The sequence below is a fragment of the Anarrhichthys ocellatus genome, unplaced genomic scaffold (genome assembly GCF_004355925.1).
Source record: "Anarrhichthys ocellatus isolate YVR2014 unplaced genomic scaffold, GSC_Weel_1.0 scaffold17, whole genome shotgun sequence".
NCBI classification, from domain to species: Eukaryota; Metazoa; Chordata; class Actinopteri; order Perciformes; family Anarhichadidae; genus Anarrhichthys; species Anarrhichthys ocellatus.
Genome location: NW_022280047.1, coordinates 3615778 through 3635853, shown reverse-complemented (window position 1 = coordinate 3635853; position 20076 = coordinate 3615778). Strand labels below are relative to the sequence as shown.

General features: G+C 42.6%; 1 protein-coding gene across 2 annotated transcripts in view; it reads left to right on the top strand.

Moving 5' to 3' along the window:
* Positions 1-20076, top strand: part of ipo11 (importin 11) — a 109927-nt gene that overhangs the window by 36163 nt on the left and 53688 nt on the right. For both annotated transcript variants that reach the window (XM_031856641.1, XM_031856640.1), the window contains exons 16-20: positions 7599-7725; positions 15661-15694; positions 15807-15847; positions 15975-16091; positions 19732-19845. In XM_031856641.1, the coding sequence (XP_031712501.1) occupies positions 7599-7725; positions 15661-15694; positions 15807-15847; positions 15975-16091; positions 19732-19845 (433 nt within the window). The remainder of the gene's footprint in view (positions 1-7598; positions 7726-15660; positions 15695-15806; positions 15848-15974; positions 16092-19731; positions 19846-20076) is intronic.

Here is a 20076-nt window from a genome sequence, read left to right as displayed (position 1 = left end):
TGTCTTTAGGTTGGTTGTATAAATGACAGGAGATAAACTTTTCAACTCCCATTGATTGCTCTGCTGTGGGCTGATGAATCAGGCCGCGTTTCTCATACAGACCCGAGATGTTCAGTCTTTTCAAGAGGCCTCTGCAGTGGGAATGTAGATTGAGCATGGCTTATTATTCAGTGTTGGAGATGAGTGCAGTTTCTTTATTCCGTGGCAATCGGAGGCTTGTGTTTTTATGTATGCGTGTGTGTGTGTGTAGGCATACATATGTTCGCCTTTTGCACGCCTGTCATCACGCTGTCAGTATGTCATCGTCTTTAACATCCTGTCACGATTCAATTTCTCATTCTCAACTCCCAGTGGAATGCCTTAGTCACAAGAATATACTTCTTCAGACATTTGACCCCAAATTATGATCCCTACTGGTCAGATATATGATGCCGTAAAGAATTCTGACATCACTCGATCAATGTCCATAAAGGGAACCCAATCATGCAGAGAATAAACTGAAGGAGATCATCAGCGGGGATTTATGTGTTGCTGTTATTGATCTCGACACAGCTCAAGTGTCTGTGTGTAAAAGGCACGTTTACCCAGTAAACAAATTAACCAGCGAGCTCCCATCCAGCCCAACCCGTCGTCCAGCCTGGTTCCTCACAAACGCCATGTTTCCAGCCCATATGCTGCAATCCATTCACATACAAACTAAAACCATTTGTAGGCTCTGCAGCTCTATTTGATTTGTTGGGAAACTGAACTACACATATATGTATATACGGTGTATTCACCTTGTGACCACAGCGTTACAAATCCCTGTTCCATTCTACGATGGAAAGATCAGTCCCAGTTTGTGGCAGTGACTCACCATAGGTCCTATATAGTCCTTTGTGTCCAAGCTGACCATGCAGACATCACTGCTTTAGGTTTATATGTGGAGTCTTTTTTAAAATTATTTTTACTGATGCTGCTTTCAAGTTCATTCCAAAGGTGTTCTGGTGGATTGCTATCAGGGATTTGTGGGTATCAGGCCTTTTAAGTGTTATATTGTAGACTTGTGATGGCCTGTGCCAGCTGACTTATCCCTATTTTGAAGTGTTTTGTGCTCTGGTACATTCAGGGAAATGTCACAATGTGCAGTCTTCAAATCGTCTTTCCTGGCACAAAAACGATAATCCTCTTTTTACAATTTTTTTCTGTATGTTCGATAACGTTTTAAATTCCAAATGAAATCACATTTACTCGTCCCTTTTTGAGTCAATGCATTGCATTTTTTTTTAAATGCGTTTTTTCTTTTTTTTTATTATTTAAAGGAGGAAAAAGGGTCTTTGGGGGAGAAAGTCTAAAATGCTCCTTTATTTGTCAGCTGGCTGTAGGGGCGTGTCTACGTTTGATTGACAGCTGCTGTCAGAGTGTGACACCGGCACCTGACCAGACCAAAGTTTGTAGGTAAACATGCTGTTTAATACGCTGTTAGCAGAGCACTTTTTCCCAGATGAATGTATTGTATTCATGTTTGTGAGTCGTATAAAAAGGAGACTTAAGCACTTGCGCGTTATTGTGAAACCAAAAATATGTACAAAAGAAAATTCCCTTAAAGTGTGTATTTTTTTCCTCAAAGGAGAACAGAGGACGATTGATCTACAGAGCAGATATGTATGCTGCCGCACATGTGTGTTAAAAAAACAATGTAGTTGCCGTTGCATGTACCTATTATTATGCAACATATACTGTATGCAAATAGCTCTGGCCCACACATTTTTGCGCAGGCAGGGATTATTATTGTGTACAAACACAAGCGGTCAACGGAGCAAATTAAAGTCTTTCTCGATGGTCAGTTTTGGCTTCCTCGCATAATAACAACTTTATTATAATGACTTTTTTTTCTAAAGCACCTTTCAAAACAGAACAAATATTATGTAACGGATAAAATAATTAAGAAAAAGCCGAACCGTAAAAAGTGAGCTCAGGTTAGTGATTCCGGAGCTCACTGCAATCCGGCTGTAGACCGAGTCAACCCACGTGACCGGTCCTGAAACACGGGCCCCTGTCTCGTTTACCATGCTCTGTGGGTGGGACTTTTTATTTTTGCCGTGTCATCACCATTCATTTCCATACAAGCAATGTGTTAATGTGATTAAATTGCTCATTAGGGCAACGAATTGTTAAAGTGCACCAGGTTGATGCATACGGCTCTAAAACGTAGGCTACAAAATGTTCTTTCTAAGTGCACCATGTTTCCAAAGTCACTGAGTAAATAATCGTACAATAATAAAATGATAGTTTTCTTATATCTAATGTGGCCCACAAGTCCCCTAAAGGCGAGTACAAAAGAACCGTGTGCTGGTCGGTGCACTGAACCAGACGGAGCTTTTCAGACTTGATCGGTGATTATCCAAGGGTATTTGTTTTCATTCTACCTCTGTCATCTTGTTCTTAAAGTCATGCCAGTCTGCCTTCATCTCATATAGTTCTGCAACACCGTGAAGCGTGAAGCGACGTGGCTGAAATATTTCCCCCCGACTTGGCAATATCTCCCGAGAAGCAGAAGGACAGTAATTATATTGGCATCTGCCAGAAGCCACATTCAAAGCAGATTTTCTGGCCGACACCCTCGCCTGGTGCACATTTGTCGCTGTGACCAGAGTATTCTCAGATCCCGCTGCCTCGCCCGCCGTCCTCGGCCCTCTGGGCATCGGCTGTTGGAGCGTTTAATACAGCTCCCTCGTTCAGACGTTTGATTTACATCATACAGAACAATAAAATATCTAACATTCACAACAATATGCTAAGCAAGAGAGGTACCATTTGGGGGGGGGGGGATAACTAAAAGTAAAGTTGTTAAGAGGATACCAGTGGCATTAGAGCAGCTTAATTAATGTTGTCCTCACCGTCTCTGGGGTTTGAACTGCACCCACCTGTTCTCACACCTGCAGGATTGTCTGCTGCTTGCCTCCGCTCAGCAGTCTATCTCCATCAAAAATCCTGCAATATTAGCACGGGTAGCAAATTGACTGTGTTCCCATTCGTCTTTACACGGGATAATACAGTTCTAGAGTTATTAAGATAGCAGTTTTATGATTTTCTTTTTGTAGTTTAAAATGTCTCGCAAATTGTTCCATTTTCGGCTAATAAATGACTTCACTGCACTGTGGGGATCCTGTGTTGACAGGCTGATTGATGTCCAGGTGTCCTTCGTTCTGTCCTTAAGGGTAGAGGCGGCACACTTGACTGATTTAAACGGTCTTTGATCAGTGTGATGCAGTTTAGAGTCAAGGTAAGGAGTTCTTAGCAACATCGACCCGTGCCTGCTCGGTTCCTGAATAGTAAACCTACCGTTTACAGCACGGCCACCGGGTTTGCCTTCTGAACGCGACCAAAACTACACAGAAAAATAAAGTGATAAGGAGAGGTCGCAGGTGAGTGTGTGAGATGGAAAGAGAGACGGGCCAACACAGTGTCTGTGTGAATGTCTGGAGTGTGTTAAAGAGGGAATGGGAGATAGAGGCAGTCGTGTGTGTGTGGGAGATGGAGAAAGCACTATGTCACATTGTGTCCTCTGGACACACTCTACTTAGGTGTGTGTGTGTGTGTGTGTGTGTGTGTGTGTGTCTGAATTTGAACACAATAATCAGATTTCTCTCTCAATTTCAAAACTCTAAATCCTTAGGCTCAGGAACTATTTTTAATGATGTTTAAAAGTGAGATCAGAATGAATTAAACAGGCAAATCACGCTCTGCTTCACGTCAGGTGGTTCTTAGCCTCCACGTCATCCATTACAATCATGAAGCGTACTACTTGAGTATTATTCCTAACTGTACAAGTACACGCTGTGTGTGTGTGTTTACTTATTTCCTTGCTGCTTCAGTCATCATTTCCCCTCTGCGCTCAGATAGTTTCATTGAGCCCTGCAGAAGTCTGTCTGTATCACTTGATATGAAGCAGCAACAGCCTAAATATTAATAACCATATCTGTCAGCACAACTATTGTGTGTGACTTAACACCTGTGGCTGAGCCTCAGGCCATCAGTAAGCTCCTTTTTATTAAAAAAATAAAATTGGCTCACTGACTACACAAACATCTGTGCGCACATTTAGATTTGAAATCGCTGTCAATCTTTTCCTCCTCTCTGTACCTCAACCAAAGCATTTGTCGTACCTGTGATGAGTCATCGTGTCTGAGAGCAGAGAGATGACTGCAAGTCCTTTTTTGAGCACACATACACATTTACGCATTACAAAAAAACCCACTCCTACACACCCCATTAGTATCACTCATACTGACGTCCCAGAATAGCTCGAATGAGCTTTTTGTGTCACCCAGACTGACGGCCAGATACAGTGTGCGTTCAATCATTCTACTGACTGCCAGCATAAAGGGCTTTCAAACACGCTGGCATTTTGTCATTGCCTTTTGTGGCTTGACCTTTTGTGCGGAGTTTGGTTAGAAAAGTCACTCCCTCCCCTGGGTGATCAATAGATGCTGTAAAATGACTCTGTGTGTCTTAAACTCCATTTCCCCTCATTGCTAGTATTTGCCACTGGGGATGTTTTTTTTTTTTTCTTTTTGCTGGCTTTATACTCTAAACATAATTGAGTTTGGCATGTTCACACAGGTCAGATGTGAGCAACAAGAAGCACCACATTGGGCTTTCGATGCTGCCGTGCTTTATTGGCGAGCTGAATGAACACAGCTGAGTTCGTGACCCCCCCCCCCCCAATCTTGCAGTTGTACCAGTTTCAGTATAACTGTTTACTTCTGTTCCTCTTGTATCTGCTCCCATTGCACCTCGCAAGGTCTTTCACCTGGTGTTGACACCATTAAGCGAATAGATTTCAAGTCCCAGAGAGTATACCGACATTTGCTCGCAAAAAAAAGACTACACAAAAGTGTAGACGTTTAATCCTTAGATCCTTAGAGCAGCGCTGCACCACCTCTTTTTTTATTTGCTCATGGATGTTAGCTTAGACAGTGTGTCTTCATATCCTCTGTCTGAGAACTGTTTAACTTATCCACATTCACATGACATTTAAACAGTCTTGTTACCACAGACACAAATAACCATACTATTTGTGCTAGACTGGTTTCATCACCGGCACGTGGATTTTGCAATTCCGTAATTACTGTGGTAAACACACACGTTTTGGTTTTAGCACACACCTATGCTATGTTCAAAGAACGAGCGACACAGCAACATTCTCCAAGTCCTTTTTCAATGGAAGCCGGTGACTGACATGAAGCTAACAACTGATGCCAGGCACAAATCAAAGTTTTTAGAGCACCTGTGGTGTGTTGAAGCGTCAACCAATCCTGTTTTTGTTTCACCCTGCTCCATTCTGTTCCCAGTTGCCATTTAACAACATAACTACATCAACCAGTGCTCGAGCAACAGTTCAAAGCCGACTCACCGACGGAGTAGCTGCCCACACTTTGCTGTTTTGTCGCTCGTAGTGTGAACACAGCGTTAGACTTGAATCATTTCAAGCTACTTATTTTACAACACAATGCCCTAAAAAACCTAAATACCTGCAGAGCAGAAGCGAAGGAACAATGTGTCTGCCTCTTTAAGGTTAATGTGAAACTGGGATTCTGCTTTGGATTGAGTTCGTATTTGTCCACATGGATTTCCCCCGTGTTTGCCAGGAAGATGAGTGTGTGAAGGTACGGAGGAGGAAGCAGCTTTCGTGTGAATGAGTCGTGTCTCACCTTTGACTGAGTGCCCCTGTCCACCTGCCTGTCCACCTGCCTGTCCATCTGCCTTTTTATCCTCTTCTTCCACTTTGCCAGCTGTACCGTCCCCAGCTGAAAAGAGTTTGTATTTGTTAGTCACAGACATGCACACACACTCACCACTCCATTATACTGCAGGCAGAGTTGGGAAAACTAATCCTTTAGTCACTTCAACAGATGCATTGAATGAAGGATAATCAGCATACGGATTACAATGTTGTTTGGAATAAGGCTGACTGTCGCCATTTATCAAGTCTGAACATGCTTGCCAATAGTTGTTCCCTGCGCTATGTATAAAAATAACTTTTTATTTGTTGCCTTTGAGAATACACCAAAATGCACAAGCGTCCTGTAGTAGTAATCTGTAATTAGATTTATTTATTCTCGTTGTCACTGACTTGTTATCAGAGTGTCAGTATTTAGTTGCCAAGCTGTTGTTTGGAACCTGGACATGGAGAGAGCTTTGGGAACGTGCCCATTGTCCACTGGCACTGCCGGAGCTGCTCAGTCATGTTGGAACCATCCTATGTTGCTGCCTCCATAAAAGCTTATAGAAAATCGAATGTGTCTGTCGTTGTTTTCCTATAAAAGTAATTGGATGATGGTTTATTCTCCTCGCATGGTCCGCTGCTTCTGAGCAGTTTAACCCCTGAGCGTCCAAGTGCTATCTTGTGCTTTTAAGAAGATGAGAAATCAAGTCCAAGTGGTATTCAGCTTAATGGTGTCAGTAAAGGTAATCGACAGGCCAAGGTCTAGTTCTCCAAATGCCTTTTGGCAAAGGTTTGTTTGAAAGGTATTGGGAAACCAATTAACCAAACGAAACACAAAAACATGCTTTTGTGCTTTGATTATACAAACAAACCGTTATTTTTCTTTCCTTGCACGGCCACACACACACACACACACACACACACACACACACACACACACACACACACACAGAGTTGTTTCCCATCTCCAAGTCCTGAGTCATGCTGTTGTTCCGCATCTTCTGCGGTGGCCCAGACTGGTCTCTGGTTCCCTGTGGATATTTGACAAGCATCCCCCCCCCCCCGCAACACAATCCTTTACCTTTCCTTCTCTCCTTTACTTCCACCCTCCATCAGCTCTCCTCTGTCAAGCCGATCCCCAGATACGAACAAAGGCAAATGCAGAGGGACGTTCCTTGTTTGCCCGATACAGCTGTTGAAAAACCATCAGTTCCCAAACGTGCAGTGCCCCACATTTGGGACATGCATGGTGTTTTAATTCCTATCACTCACCACTCAGCCCCAGTGGATTTTTGAGCATCCTAGTTTTTGAACTAGGCTGATTACCTTATTTAATTTTTCTGTTACAGATCGCCATTTCCACCGGGCTTTGCTGACATGCATTCATTTAAACACAAAACAAACTCAATCTTCAAAAACACTTTCTTCGCCTAGTTCTTCTTCTCTGTTTGTCCCTTCGGGACGTGTTTTGCGTCAGCTCTCTGTGTAAACTATCTCTACCTCTCTGCAGACTCTAATTTAACCCACACACACAGTTCAGTGTGAATGTGTATGCCACCATATTAGTCTTGAAATTGGATATATAGAATAAAAGGACAGCAATATGGCTCTCTCCCTCAGGGCACAAATTACACTGCAGTCTCCAACCAAAACATAAGCAACTGCTGAAAGCAATTTCTGAATGAGCCGAAAGCAATGGCCGACTTCATCATTTGAATAGCTGGCCCAGTGGTTTTTAATGGATCATAAGTACTGTAGCCACATTGTGGAGATAAAAGCAGAGAGCCAGCTGGCTCATTTCTCTAAAGTATTGCAATGCAGAGAATAATTTAGATCAAGGATTTCTCTGCAACCAGAACTAACTCCTCTTCCCTTCCTTCTTCTCCAGATACAAGTTTATTCGCCGACGAGTCATCTGGCTAATAGGACAGTGGATCTCTGTCAAGTTCAAGTCTGACCTTCGACCTTTACTCTACGAGGTCATCCTGAGCCTCATGCAGGATCCCGACTTGGTGGTAAGGCAGCTACAGGCAACCGTCGGTGTGTCTTTCTTTTTTTTTTTTAGGCAAACTGCTTATTATGGCTGGAGGAGCAGCTTCCCCCAGAAAACATTTGATTGGTAATGACTGAGTGACAGTGCACCGTCAGCGACACGAACACAGTTCTCAGCTTAACAACTTGGGATCACGGCTATTATGCTGCCGACGTTCTCCAAACAAAGTCAAACATAGTTAGTCGGGGAATGTGGAAAGGTTTTGCCATCAGATGTGTCAACATACTATTTTGTATTTTCTTTGTTCTCTTTTACGGAGACGATTTCTTTGAATAGTTTTGATTAAATAAGCTAAACTTTTTATTTACTCATTAACATTTCTATTCAGCCTTGGCCTTGATGAACTGCTGTGTGATCCTATTTGTGGAAACGTGGCTATTATTATAGCCTCGTCATCCTCCATTCAAATTGCATTTCGCCATCCTTGGGTGTCGTGCCTCATGAGCCATGCACTTGATTGATGTGTTTTCTTTTAACAGAATTTGCATGAAGGAATGTGGAAAAATCCCATGCATTATTTACAATGCAGTTCAAAATAATCTCACCATTAGATTGAACCGTTATGAGTAGCTGGGTTCAATTGCTCTGCGTCTGACTGCCTCTCTTACCTCAGAATCCATCGTTCTGAATCCATCAGAGCTTTTAGGTGCTTCTTTGGTCGCATTCCTCTTTGTTGTAATGCACATAGAATGAGATTATAATGTAATCAAGATGATTATACACATATGGCAGAGCCCACGCAAACACCGTGCTCTGATCTTATTTATGTGATGGATGGAAGCATCCTAATATTAATTAATAATAATTGTATGTCTCCAGTTATGGTATGTATGATGCATCATCCATTCTGGGTACTTTGTTTAAATTACAGATACAGGAGCACACATAGTGACACTAACGATGTATAGATGGGTCTGTAGCACCCTCATTTTCATTTCACAGCCAATTGCACTGAAATGGAGCCCGACGCCACAGGTCACATTTTATTACTTTGGCTTTATCTTAAAATGATTTGCAGGCAGCTACAGTGGAATTGAACTTGTGTATGTAGCATTATATTCAATTAGCCAGTTATCTTAGGAATTGCACATTCAGTGGCTCATTTGTAAGTTCTTCTTTATCAAACTTACATGTCACATTGGTCTCCAGTATATGATTTTAATTTTATTGCATTTAAATGTGGGCAAAAACTGTATATTCTTCGTTGGGTTTCCTTTTACCCCCCAAGTGAAGCCACACGCATATGGAGATTATTCCATAAGACCAATTATTTCCGTTACTACTGCAACCGTGGTCTTAGTTTGAGCATCTCATCAAAGAATAAAGTGACATCAATTTATTTCATCAATATATTTATTTATATTAGTGATGTTCAATTGTTAAAAAAAAAAAAAAAAAAAGGTTAAGAACAAGTCATAGACTAAACAACATAGACAACACTGTCATCATAAACAAAAAAATGGACTAACCAACATCAACATTGTCAGCATCCTCATCAAAGAATAGCACCAATATCTCTACTACTACTACTACTACAACAGAGTACAGAGTACTACTCTTACAGTTTCAATGGTCTTTCTTCACACACGCTCGCTGTTGGATCACGGACCAGCTTATCAATCCCGTCGTGGCTCCTGATCAATATTGTCTGGTTCAATTAGAACCTCCTGGGCAGAATGAATTATTGATCATCAACTTTGAATGGGCTAATGGAAAACAAACTGCCCTCTATCTATCAGTCCCATTGGTTATCTATATCTCTATTGCTCTTCAATAGCCTTCTTGTCTCTTATAATTATCTGACATTTCAGTTTCTGCCCTCAGTGAAAGCAGAAATCGACCAGAGAAACTGAAGAGTGGTAGTTTTATTGAAATGGTCAATTGACTGCGTGTGGGCGAAATGATTTTCGGTTGCGGTTTAAGTGACCTGAATCACATCATTTAATGACAAAAAGTTGTTTAAACTGTTGCCTTTGATTTCCTAAAAACGACACTTATTGAATGAGAACTCTCTTAATTAAGGATGTGCTTCTTTGTGGCAGAGAGAACTCTTAATCCCTGACTCTACGGCAGCTCGCCTGACTCTCTCTCTTGTAACTGCCCCAGCCCCATGTTTTGCACATTTATTAAAGATTAGTCTGTTCCATGAATTTATCTTAAACTAAATATCCCTAATTTAAAACATGTCATTAAAGATACTAACCGGCTGCCTCCAGAAAGATAATATCAGAGTTTGGTGCCTTAATGACGAAAGCTTGATCGCCTGGCGTCCATTTAGGGGTCTTAAACAACACTTGTGTTTGTAGGGAGTTATGAGCTGTGTAATACTACTCCTGTTCCTTAAATGTGATTAGTGGAGTCTTTAAATGAACCCGTTAGTGGCTAAACTAAATGTATTGTGCTCTTTCTTCCTGAGGAGTCTGCAGCGTTTTGTGTTAATTCAAGTCTAATGACGGTATGTTTTGCAAGGTGGAGGATGAATTGAAGGTACAATCCAGATTTTTAAATAAAAAAAATAAAAAAAGTTTCGATATGTTTTTAGAAATGGTTTAGTTTTTGGTGTTTCTTTATTTACAGTTTATTATCAAAGATACTTTTGATAAATGTAGATAAGAGGTCAACACTCCAGGAACACTTACAGGTGATTACATTTGAATACATCTCTCATCTCAATGAATTACATTATCATCGAAAAGTTAATTCATTTCATTAATTCAATGGAAGTCATATTTTATAGATTCATGACACACAGGGTGATATATTTCAAGCATTTATTTCTTTCAATTTTGATGATTGTGGCTTAATGAAAAGCCCAAATTCAGTATCTCAGAAAATTAGAATATTGTGAACAAGTTCAATATTGTAGACTCGTGGTGTCACACTCTAATCAGCTGATGAACTCAGAACACCTGCAAAGGTTTCCTGAGCCTTTAAATGGTCTCTGTCTGGCTACACAATCATGGGGAAGACTGCTGACTTGACAGTTGAGATGCACCTGTGTATGTATAGTGGGTACGGAAAGTATTCAAACCCCTTTAAATTTTTCACTCTGTTTCATTGCAGCCATTTGCTAAAATCAAAAAAGTTCATTTTATTTCTCAATAATGTACACTCAGCACCCCATCTTGACAGAAAAAAACAGAAATGTAGAAAGTTTTGCAAATTTATTAAAAAAGAAAAACTGAAATATCACATGGTCATAAGTATTCAGACCCTTTGCTCAGTATTGAGTAGAAGCACCCTTTTGAGCTAGTACAGCCATGAGTCTTCTTGGGAATGATGCAACAAGTTTTTCACACCTGGATTTGGGGATCCTCTGCCATTCTTCCTTGCAGATCCTCTCCAGTTCCGTCAGGTTGGATGGTGAACGTTGGTGGACAGCCATTTTCAGGTCTCTCCAGAGATGCTCAATTGGGTTTAGGTCAGGGCTCTGGCTGGGCCAGTCAAGAATGGTCACAGAGTTGTTCCGAAGCCACTCCTTTGTTATTTTAGCTGTGTGCTTAGGGTCATTGTCTTGTTGGAAGGTGAACCTTCGGCCCAGTCTGAGGTCCAGAGCACTCTGGAAGAGGTTTTCTTCCAGGATATCTCTGTACTTGGCCGCATTCATCTTTCCTTCAATTGCAACCAGTCGTCCTGTCCCTGCAGCTGAAAAACACCCCCATAGCATGATGCTGCCACCATCATGTTTCACTGTTGGGATTGTATTGGGCAGGTGATGAGCAGTGCCTGGTTTTCTCCACACATACCGCTTAGAATTAACGCCAAAAAGTTCAATCTTGGTCTCATCAGACCAGAGAATCTTATTTCTCATAGTCTGGGAGTCCTTCATGTGTTTTTTGGCAAACTCTATGCGGGCTTTCATATGTCTTGCACTGAGGAGAGGCTTCCGTCGGGCCACTCTGCCATAAAGCCCCGACTGGTGGAGGGCTGCAGTGATAGTTGACTTTGTGGAACTTTCTCCCATCTCCCTACTGCATCTCTGGAGCTCAGCCACAGTGATCTTTGGGTTCTTCTTTACCTCTCTCACCAAGGCTCTTCTTCCACGATTGCTCAGTTTGGCTGGACGGCCAGGTCTAGGAAGAGTTCTGGTCGTCCCAAACTTCTTCCATTTAAGGATTATGGAGGCCACTGTGCTCTTAGGAACCTTGAGTGTTGCAGAAATTCTTTTGTAACCTTGGCCAGATCTGTGCCTTGCCACAATTCTGTCTCTGAGCTCCTTGGGCAGTTCCTTCGACCTCATGATTCTCATTTGCTCTGACATGCACTGTGAGCTGTAAGGTCTTATATAGACAGGTGTGTGCCTTTCCTAATCAAGTCCAATCAGTTTAATTAAACACAGCTGGACTCCAATGAAGGAGTAGAACCATCTCAAGGAGGATCAGAAGAAATGGACAGCATGTGAGTTAAATATGAGTGTCACAGCAAAGGCTCTGAATACTTATGACCATGTGATATTTCAGTTTTTCTTTTTTAATAAATTTGCAAAACTTTCTACATTTCTGTTTTTTTCTGTCAAGATGGGGTGCTGAGTGTACATTAATGAGAAATAAAATGAACTTTTTTGATTTTAGCAAATGGCTGCAATGAAACAAAGAGTGAAAAATTTAAAGGGGTCTGAATACTTTCCGTACCCACTGTATATATGTGTGTGTGCGTGTATGTGTGTGTGTATATATATATATATATATATATATACACACAGAACCACTTTATTGTTTGGACCAATGCCTTCCGTTCTGAATGTCCCTGATTAAGGCCACAAGCCGAAACGCTTCGTGCTGAACAATACAATTGTTCTAAATACTAAAGTGTCCCTGGGGTTCTGATCTCTTCAAACTTTTCCCATCCTCCGTGCACCCTGGGAGTCGGTGAACTCGTGCCAAAAACCCTGACTCTGCTTCTGGAGAAACGCCGATAATCAGGTATTTGTGGTAACGTCGCACCCCCGTGGGAGCTTTGTATGCGAGATGGATCATTGGCATCCATCAATGACATTCATGAGCCCAATCATAGATCACAGATGCCAGTTGCTTGCAGCCTTCTATTGTGCCGGTTTTTCTATCCTCATTTCCTCCAATACATTCTCCTTTTCTTTCTTCACAGCTGTAGTCTGCTATGATTTTTTATTTTTTTTTTTTTGCTCACAGTTTCTAAGTAAAGGCAAAAAAAAAAAAAAAAAAAAAAAAAGATCTCAGCGGCAATTTTAACTCCTCCTGTTTTCGGGGCATTTGCATTCCCAGTGGGAGGCAGTAATATTTTCAAGAATTGGCTGTTAAGCCAGCTTTGACGACATCAAGCTGTGATGTTTCAGTCAACAGTTTTTCCCATTTCTGCTCACTTATCCTTGACTGCTTTGAGGCGTCCTAAATATGGAGCCCACTCTATCATGTTTTTAGTTGCTGTACGGTAAATGCACTATGCTGACTGGCATTGGTTATTATGATTAATACTAGGAGTTGTGTATTGTAATGGGCCTTTCTTAGGGTCAGAATTTGTTGATTGCTTTGTCTCTTGTCTTCGTGGTTGATGTCTATTAGGAGTCGATGAAACGTTGACCCACTCAGCTATGATAGTGCGACAGTGCCGGTTGGGACGACGTTACCAGCTCACCTGCTGTGTGAGCGGACCGGCTATGTAGACGACACGGCTCAGAATGCCGTGACTGCACTATATCTTTCCATGGCAAATAGTTTGCTGCTATATTAATGTTCTGGTTTTAGAATTTAGCACCTTTTTAATGAGTAGTTGCCAAGTTGAAGCTTTTCTTTGGCTTGTTTGGATTCAGTGAGGTGATTCAACTTCAAATCACTGTTAAATTCAGTTTGAACCTGCTGTTTGAGACTGAATAATGATGTGAGGCAGACAGTGTTTTGACTGAATTATTTTCAGACTGTGTGTGTGTGTGTGTGTGTGTGTGTGTGTGTGTGTGTGTGTGTGTTTTTAATAGATCCATTCGAGTATTTCATCAAGCAATCTATTATCGTCGACACTTTACTGTGGAATTGAAATGCAGTTTCTCTCATTAGTGTTTGAATTACCAACAAGGCCGTGTGCAGCATTACTAAAACATTATTCTGTATTTTATTATCTTTCAAACATTTTGGAAATTTGCCCATCTCTAAATCAAACTGTGTCTATTCAACTTAAAGCTATTTAGTATCTTGAATGGACATTTTACTGTTTCCTTCTCATCGTCTTATTTGGACACAGGAGGAGTGTTTTAAAGTGATTGTAAATGGAGGGCAGTTAAGCGAGTTTGTCAGTTTAAATCGAGATTATCAATGACTTGAAGGAGGCTTTCGTGTCTCTATGAATAAATTAGCAAATTTCTGCCATGCTGTTCATCTTAGAGAGAAGATAAGTTTGTCTCTGCCTTGTTGTTACCAAGCATGTTACATTTGTTGTATAAAGGAGTTACACACATTCCATATGGATTATGCAAATAGTTCATATAAATGTGTTTTTAATGACTCAATTTCATACCATATTCCATGGAAGCGTAGCCGTAGACCTTATAATTTACTCTCTAGAAGGGAAGTAAGGGCTTTTGTTGCAAGTGTAAAATATAGATGACATACGCTCATTTGCCAAAACCATGTTAAAGTTGATCACTGCAGTGTTATTGCATGTTTTGGACAGATGGCATCACATGCAGCCTCGGAGTCGTCATCCAGTTTAAAGCTTGAGATCAGTAACTTTGCCTTTATGCTACTTTGCAGCTGTGGCAGTTTGTGCGCTAAAGACGTGGAAGTCGTTTTTTTAACTTGCTACTTATTTAAATCGTTCACTTAAAAATCAGGAAACTATGCCGGCTAGTGAAGTGTGATACTAGTGAGTTTATGCTTTGGTTTGATCCACAAAATTATGAGCACGGTGCAAAATAAGTAACATCCAGAAAGCTTGACGTACCTTTTGAAGTGAATTGATTGCCGTGAAAAGTATGAAGACCAACTCCAACCACTTCAATGGAGACAGCTTGTGTGTTTATAAGAGACTAAACCACAAATACGGCTGTGTTAATGATTTATGAATTGAAAACAAATTTTCTTCCTGCAAATGTATGCTGTCTGACTTGTATGACATGCTTTGCCTGTGGGCCACTTTTGCAGCCAGTTAATAAACAAACATTGAAAATGTTTATCAGATAAAATGAATAAACTTTAAATGGTCCATAACTCATCTTTCTTGGAATTTTGTTATTTTCAAATGAATATGTGAAAGTTCAGAGCTTAACCTGAAACTCTGTTGGGGGTCTGGGGATCCTCCCCTGCAATTATTTTTTTTTTTTAAATTTAAAGCTACTACAAGGAACTTTCATCTTGTTGATTTTTGCAGCCGCTGTGCGCCGTCGGAGCTTCTGATTGGAAGTTGAAGGCTGCAGTGAAGCCGTATCTGGGTCCGTGCGCAGCGGTCTGGTTGCTGCAGAAGGGGTTAAGCTATGCAATTAGAAAGACTTGGAAAGCCCAGGGTATGGGTCATAGGACATAAAGACTTAAGAAATAATGTAGCTGTGGTAGGACATTAAGATAAAAGTTAAATACACCTGAAGGTATATGGACTAAAATGGCATTACAACACTTGCAAAGACCTTTCATAGTTTGAATAGTGGTGGCACACACACACACTGACCCTCACTTATCCAGCCATAACATGGACATTTCCACCTCCGTCTCTCTGACACAGCTAGATTGCACTGTTTGAATCTGTGAGGGTGGAGGGGACGGCTGCTGCGTTCAGCTATTAAAAGGTCTATTTTTTCTTCACTTAGTTCACTAACAAACTCAGTAAGTCTTTTCTCTCTCTAGCTTTGACTAACGTTACAATCCAGATGTGCTGATAAAGGCTTCATTTCAATATGCTTTTCAAAATTAACTGTTTGTATCTGTTATTTTCTCAGGTGCGGATTGAGACAGCTACAACCCTGAAGCTCAATATCCTTCTTGTACTTATATTATTAGTTCTTAGGTACGCCAAAGCACATGAAGAATGTTTTAGTGAGTGTGCTGATGAAGCAGTTTGATTTCATCCTTAACTCATGATCACCCGTTGACGACTTTGAGTTCCGGACGGAGCAATTCCTCCCAGTGAGTACAACGTGGAAATTACTATGTATGCTTTTAATTCAGTGACAAGTAGGGTAAACACATCACAGTATTCAATGGACACATTTCCCCCTTTTTCCAACCCTTAAATTCTCCTTTCTTCGTTTAGTACCTGGAGTCTATCTTCGGGCTGCTCTTCCAGTTGTTGCAGCAGGTGACTGAGTGCGACACTAAGATGCAGGTGCTCCATGTCATCTCCTGTGTCATCGAGAGAGTTAACATCCAGGTGAGATTCGAGATATCAAAAATACAACTATTTGAAACCATTCGTTCCCTATAATTTCTTTACAACCATCGGTTGCAGTATGTGAAGTCAAGTTGAGTCAAACTCGCAGTGACCGAGCCCGTGTGTTGGTCTCAGGCAGCAGCTTCCGGGTCTGAAAAGGCAAGCCAATGCAGAAGTGCTGTAAACTTGCATTTGTTCTGCTGGCCAGCAGGGGGCGACTCCTCTAGTTGCTAAAGAAGTCTATGAGAAAATGACTGTCACTTGATTTATTACAGTCAACCAGTCTACATGTGCTTTGTGGACTTGGAGAAGGCTTTCGACCGGGTCCCTCGGGGGGTCTTGTGGGGGGTGCTGCGGGAGTATGGGGTGCCGGACCCGTTACAACGGGCGATCCGGTCTCTGTACGACTGCAGTAGGAGCTGTGTCCGCATTCTCGGCAATAAGTCAGACACGTTCCCGGTGGGTGTTGGCCTCCGCCAGGGCTGCCCTTTGTCACCGGTCCTGTTCATGATTTTCATGGACAGGATATCTAGGCGCAGCCTGGGGGCGGAGAACGTCAGTCTCGGGGGTCTCGGGATCGCTTCTCTGCTATTTGCAGATGATGTGGTCCTGTTAGCCTCCTCGGATCGTGACCTCCAGCAGTGTGAAGCGGCGGGGATGAGAGTTAGCACCTCCAAATCTGAGGCCATGGTTCTCTGCCGGAAACCGGTGGATTGCTCCCTCCAGGTGGGGACGGAGTGCCTACCTCAAGCGAAGGAGTTCAAGTATCTCGGGGTCTTGTTCACGAGTGAGGGTAAGATGGAGCGGGAGATCGACAGACGGATCGGTGCGGCTGCAGCAGTAAAGCAGGCGCTGCACCGGACCGTCTTGGTGAAGAGGGAGCTGAGCCGGAAGGCAAAGCTCTCAATTTACCACTCGGTCTACGTTCCTACCCTCACCTATGGTCACGAACTCTGGGTCGTGACCGGAAGGACAAGGTCGCGGCTACAAGCGGCCGAAATGAGTTTCCTCCGTAGGGTGGCCGGGCTCAGCCTTAGAGATAGGGTAAGGAGCTCGGTCATCAGGAGGGAGCTTGGAGTAGAGCCGCTACTCCTTCGCGTCGAAAGGAGTCAGCTGAGGTGGTTCGGGCATCTAATTAGGATGCCTCCTGGACGCCTCCCACTGGAGGTTTTCCAGGCACGTCCAACTGGGAAGAGACCCCGGGGAAGACCCAGAACACGCTGGAGGGATTACATCTCCCAGCTGGCCTGGGAACGCCTCGGGATCCCCCAGAATGAGCTGGAACATGTTGCCGGTGAGAGGGAGGTCTGGGTCGGCCTGCTTGACCTGCTGCCACCGCGACCCGACCCCGGATAAGCGGTGGAAAATGGATGGATGGATGGATGATTTATTACCTCAGTAAACATTATAATCATGAGTTAATGATCTCATTTAAAAGTGTCAATTCTTCTTCCATACAGCATGATGTTCATTATAGAGTAAAATAGACAATAAAACAGGGTGTGCTTTAGGGCGGGGCTACCTAGTGATTGACAGGTCGCTACCGCATCGTTGCCCGGTCTGGGAGTTGTCCGTGTTTTCATCTCACAACCCTTTGTGTTCAGTTCATGAAAGTTAATTATAACATTTTCATCGCCCCAAAATGTCTTTTTTTTTTTTTTTTTTTTTTTAGGGTTCAGTCGTGCTTAGCTCCACCCTCTCGTGTCACCTCTGGTTGCAAAAAGCCAAGATGGCGACATGACTCGAGGCTTCTAAAGAGCAGTCCACAAAGCAATGGGAGGCGTCACGGTGACTACCTCCCCTTCCTGTATACAGTCTATGGTTGGACATTTGGGGAGATATATTCTGCAGCTGCTTGGTGAAGAATCACACAAATTGTGGTCATTGATTTGCAATCTGCAGGGGACACGTGAAGCTGTAAAACAAACAAACCACAAGACTGATACAAACCATCCGTCATCCTGCCCAAGCCCCAGACCCCCAAAGATGAAATAATCCTCTGTCCTCAACAGTTAGCTAAACATTGATGATTTGTCACATCCTGAGACACCACAAGGCCTCAGGCAGCCCTTGTTCGGACGTGCGATCTCTCATTTACGGCGATGACACAGTCTCCCGTCTGCCACAGCAGTGCTTTTGTGGCCATATGGATTTTTATTATTTTCTGAGCATCCAATAAGTCGTTCTAATCCACTTAACGGCCAACCCTTAAACACTGACCTTCCTCTTGACCCCCCCAGGCTCTTTTCATATCCGTTTAAGCACCTTCTTTTAAACATTCCCTTGACTTGAATCTTTCACAGAAATGGCTTTTATCCTTGTGAACTGTCAGTCTGGTTAACTCGGCCTCACTCGTTTGGCCCTGGCTAACCTTCTAGAGACAGTGGAAGTTCCATTAATATTCTAACTCTTCTCACAAGGGACTTCAAACCCACAGAGAGTGGCGGCAGCTGTGAAAAGTAGACGACGAAACCACGAGTGCAGCTTGTGTTGAAATGAACATGACAGATATAATGAGATTTAGCTGCTTTCTCTGCTTTCAGTGTCACAGAAGTCATCCTAGGCTGATTTGTGCGTCTGTTTTTCTCCCTTTTTATCTTTCTCCTCAAGGCTGTATGTGATATTTCATTTTTACTGTTCCCTCTGCCCCGAGCCAACTCCTTTTTATAAGGTGTAATGGCGCAAAGAAATCCCAGTGTGGGGCCTGCCGCCCGGCCACATAGACGCTTCAGGCTATACGAAGGGATTGGCACGAGTCGGCACCAAAAAAAAGGGCAGAAAACTTTTTGAAGTGCGTTTTTCAGTCACTTGTTTTAAACACTTGAAACATCTGGGTGTAGAGACACCAAGTGGATGTCATCACCTGTGTGAATCTTCAAAATGTCACTGCACACTGTGTAATTCAGGTGCAGTTGTACATCAGAGTACAGCACCGAGGAAGACGTTTAGAAAGTAACTCAGGAAAGAGAGAAGAAGAATGCATCCAGCCCAGTTTTGTAATGGAGGTTGCTGTCGTATGGCGCATGGGCTCAGATAAGATGCGTTGGTATAAGATCAACTGTGGACATGGGCGTCACCTTTTTCTTGAAGCTGGTATATTTTTAAAATGCGTACTGAAGAATGATAATGTTACTTTACACACTTTTTATTTCTGATTGTTGTTGCTGTAGCTGTTCTACAAACACACACAATCGTGTGCAAGCTTTCACAGACTGTGTGGTTGAGGCATCAAGAGATCACTCAAAATATATTCTGTATTTTCAGCAGCCTGTCCAGTAGTTTCTTTTCACATCTGTTCCACTGAGGCATGTTTTGAAGCAGCTAATTTTGGTTGAGAGTGGCATAGGATAAGGGACTCTTAAAAAAACAAACATAGAAAGCTTTGTGGGGAAGCGTTACATTAACTGCTGTATACCGAATGTTACTACACTTTCAGGCCAAGTAAGCTTGCTCTGCTCGAGTCGTTTCTAGGTGTGTTCAGGCATCTGAGACTGGAACAATTCTCCCAAATATGACTTTTATCATCTGCATCATCCACAGTAGACTCGTAGTTAAATATTTGAACTGTGTTGGAAGATGCTGGCTTTAATCTCGCGGTGTGTGTTTTTGCTTCTTATTTTTCATTCCCCCTCTGTTTCAGATCCGGCCGTACGTAGGCTGTCTGGTGCAGTACCTGCCGCTGCTGTGGAAGCAATCCGAAGAGCACAACATGCTTCGGTGTGCGATCCTCACTACGCTCATCCACCTGGTCCAGGTATGGTGCACCCTCAACTTTCCACTGTTGGTGCATAACGTTAACGAAGGCACACAGACGCTCAGTGTTCATGCACTGAATCGTTCTAGTCTGCCAAGCAGAATCCACTGAGTGTGTTATGTCTATGCACCACCTGCAGGCAGTGAGCGTTACAGCTGCAGTGTTTCTCCTGTTCAGCAGTTAAGTGTGTGTGTGTGTGTGTGTGTGTGTGTGTGTGTGTGTGTGTGTGTG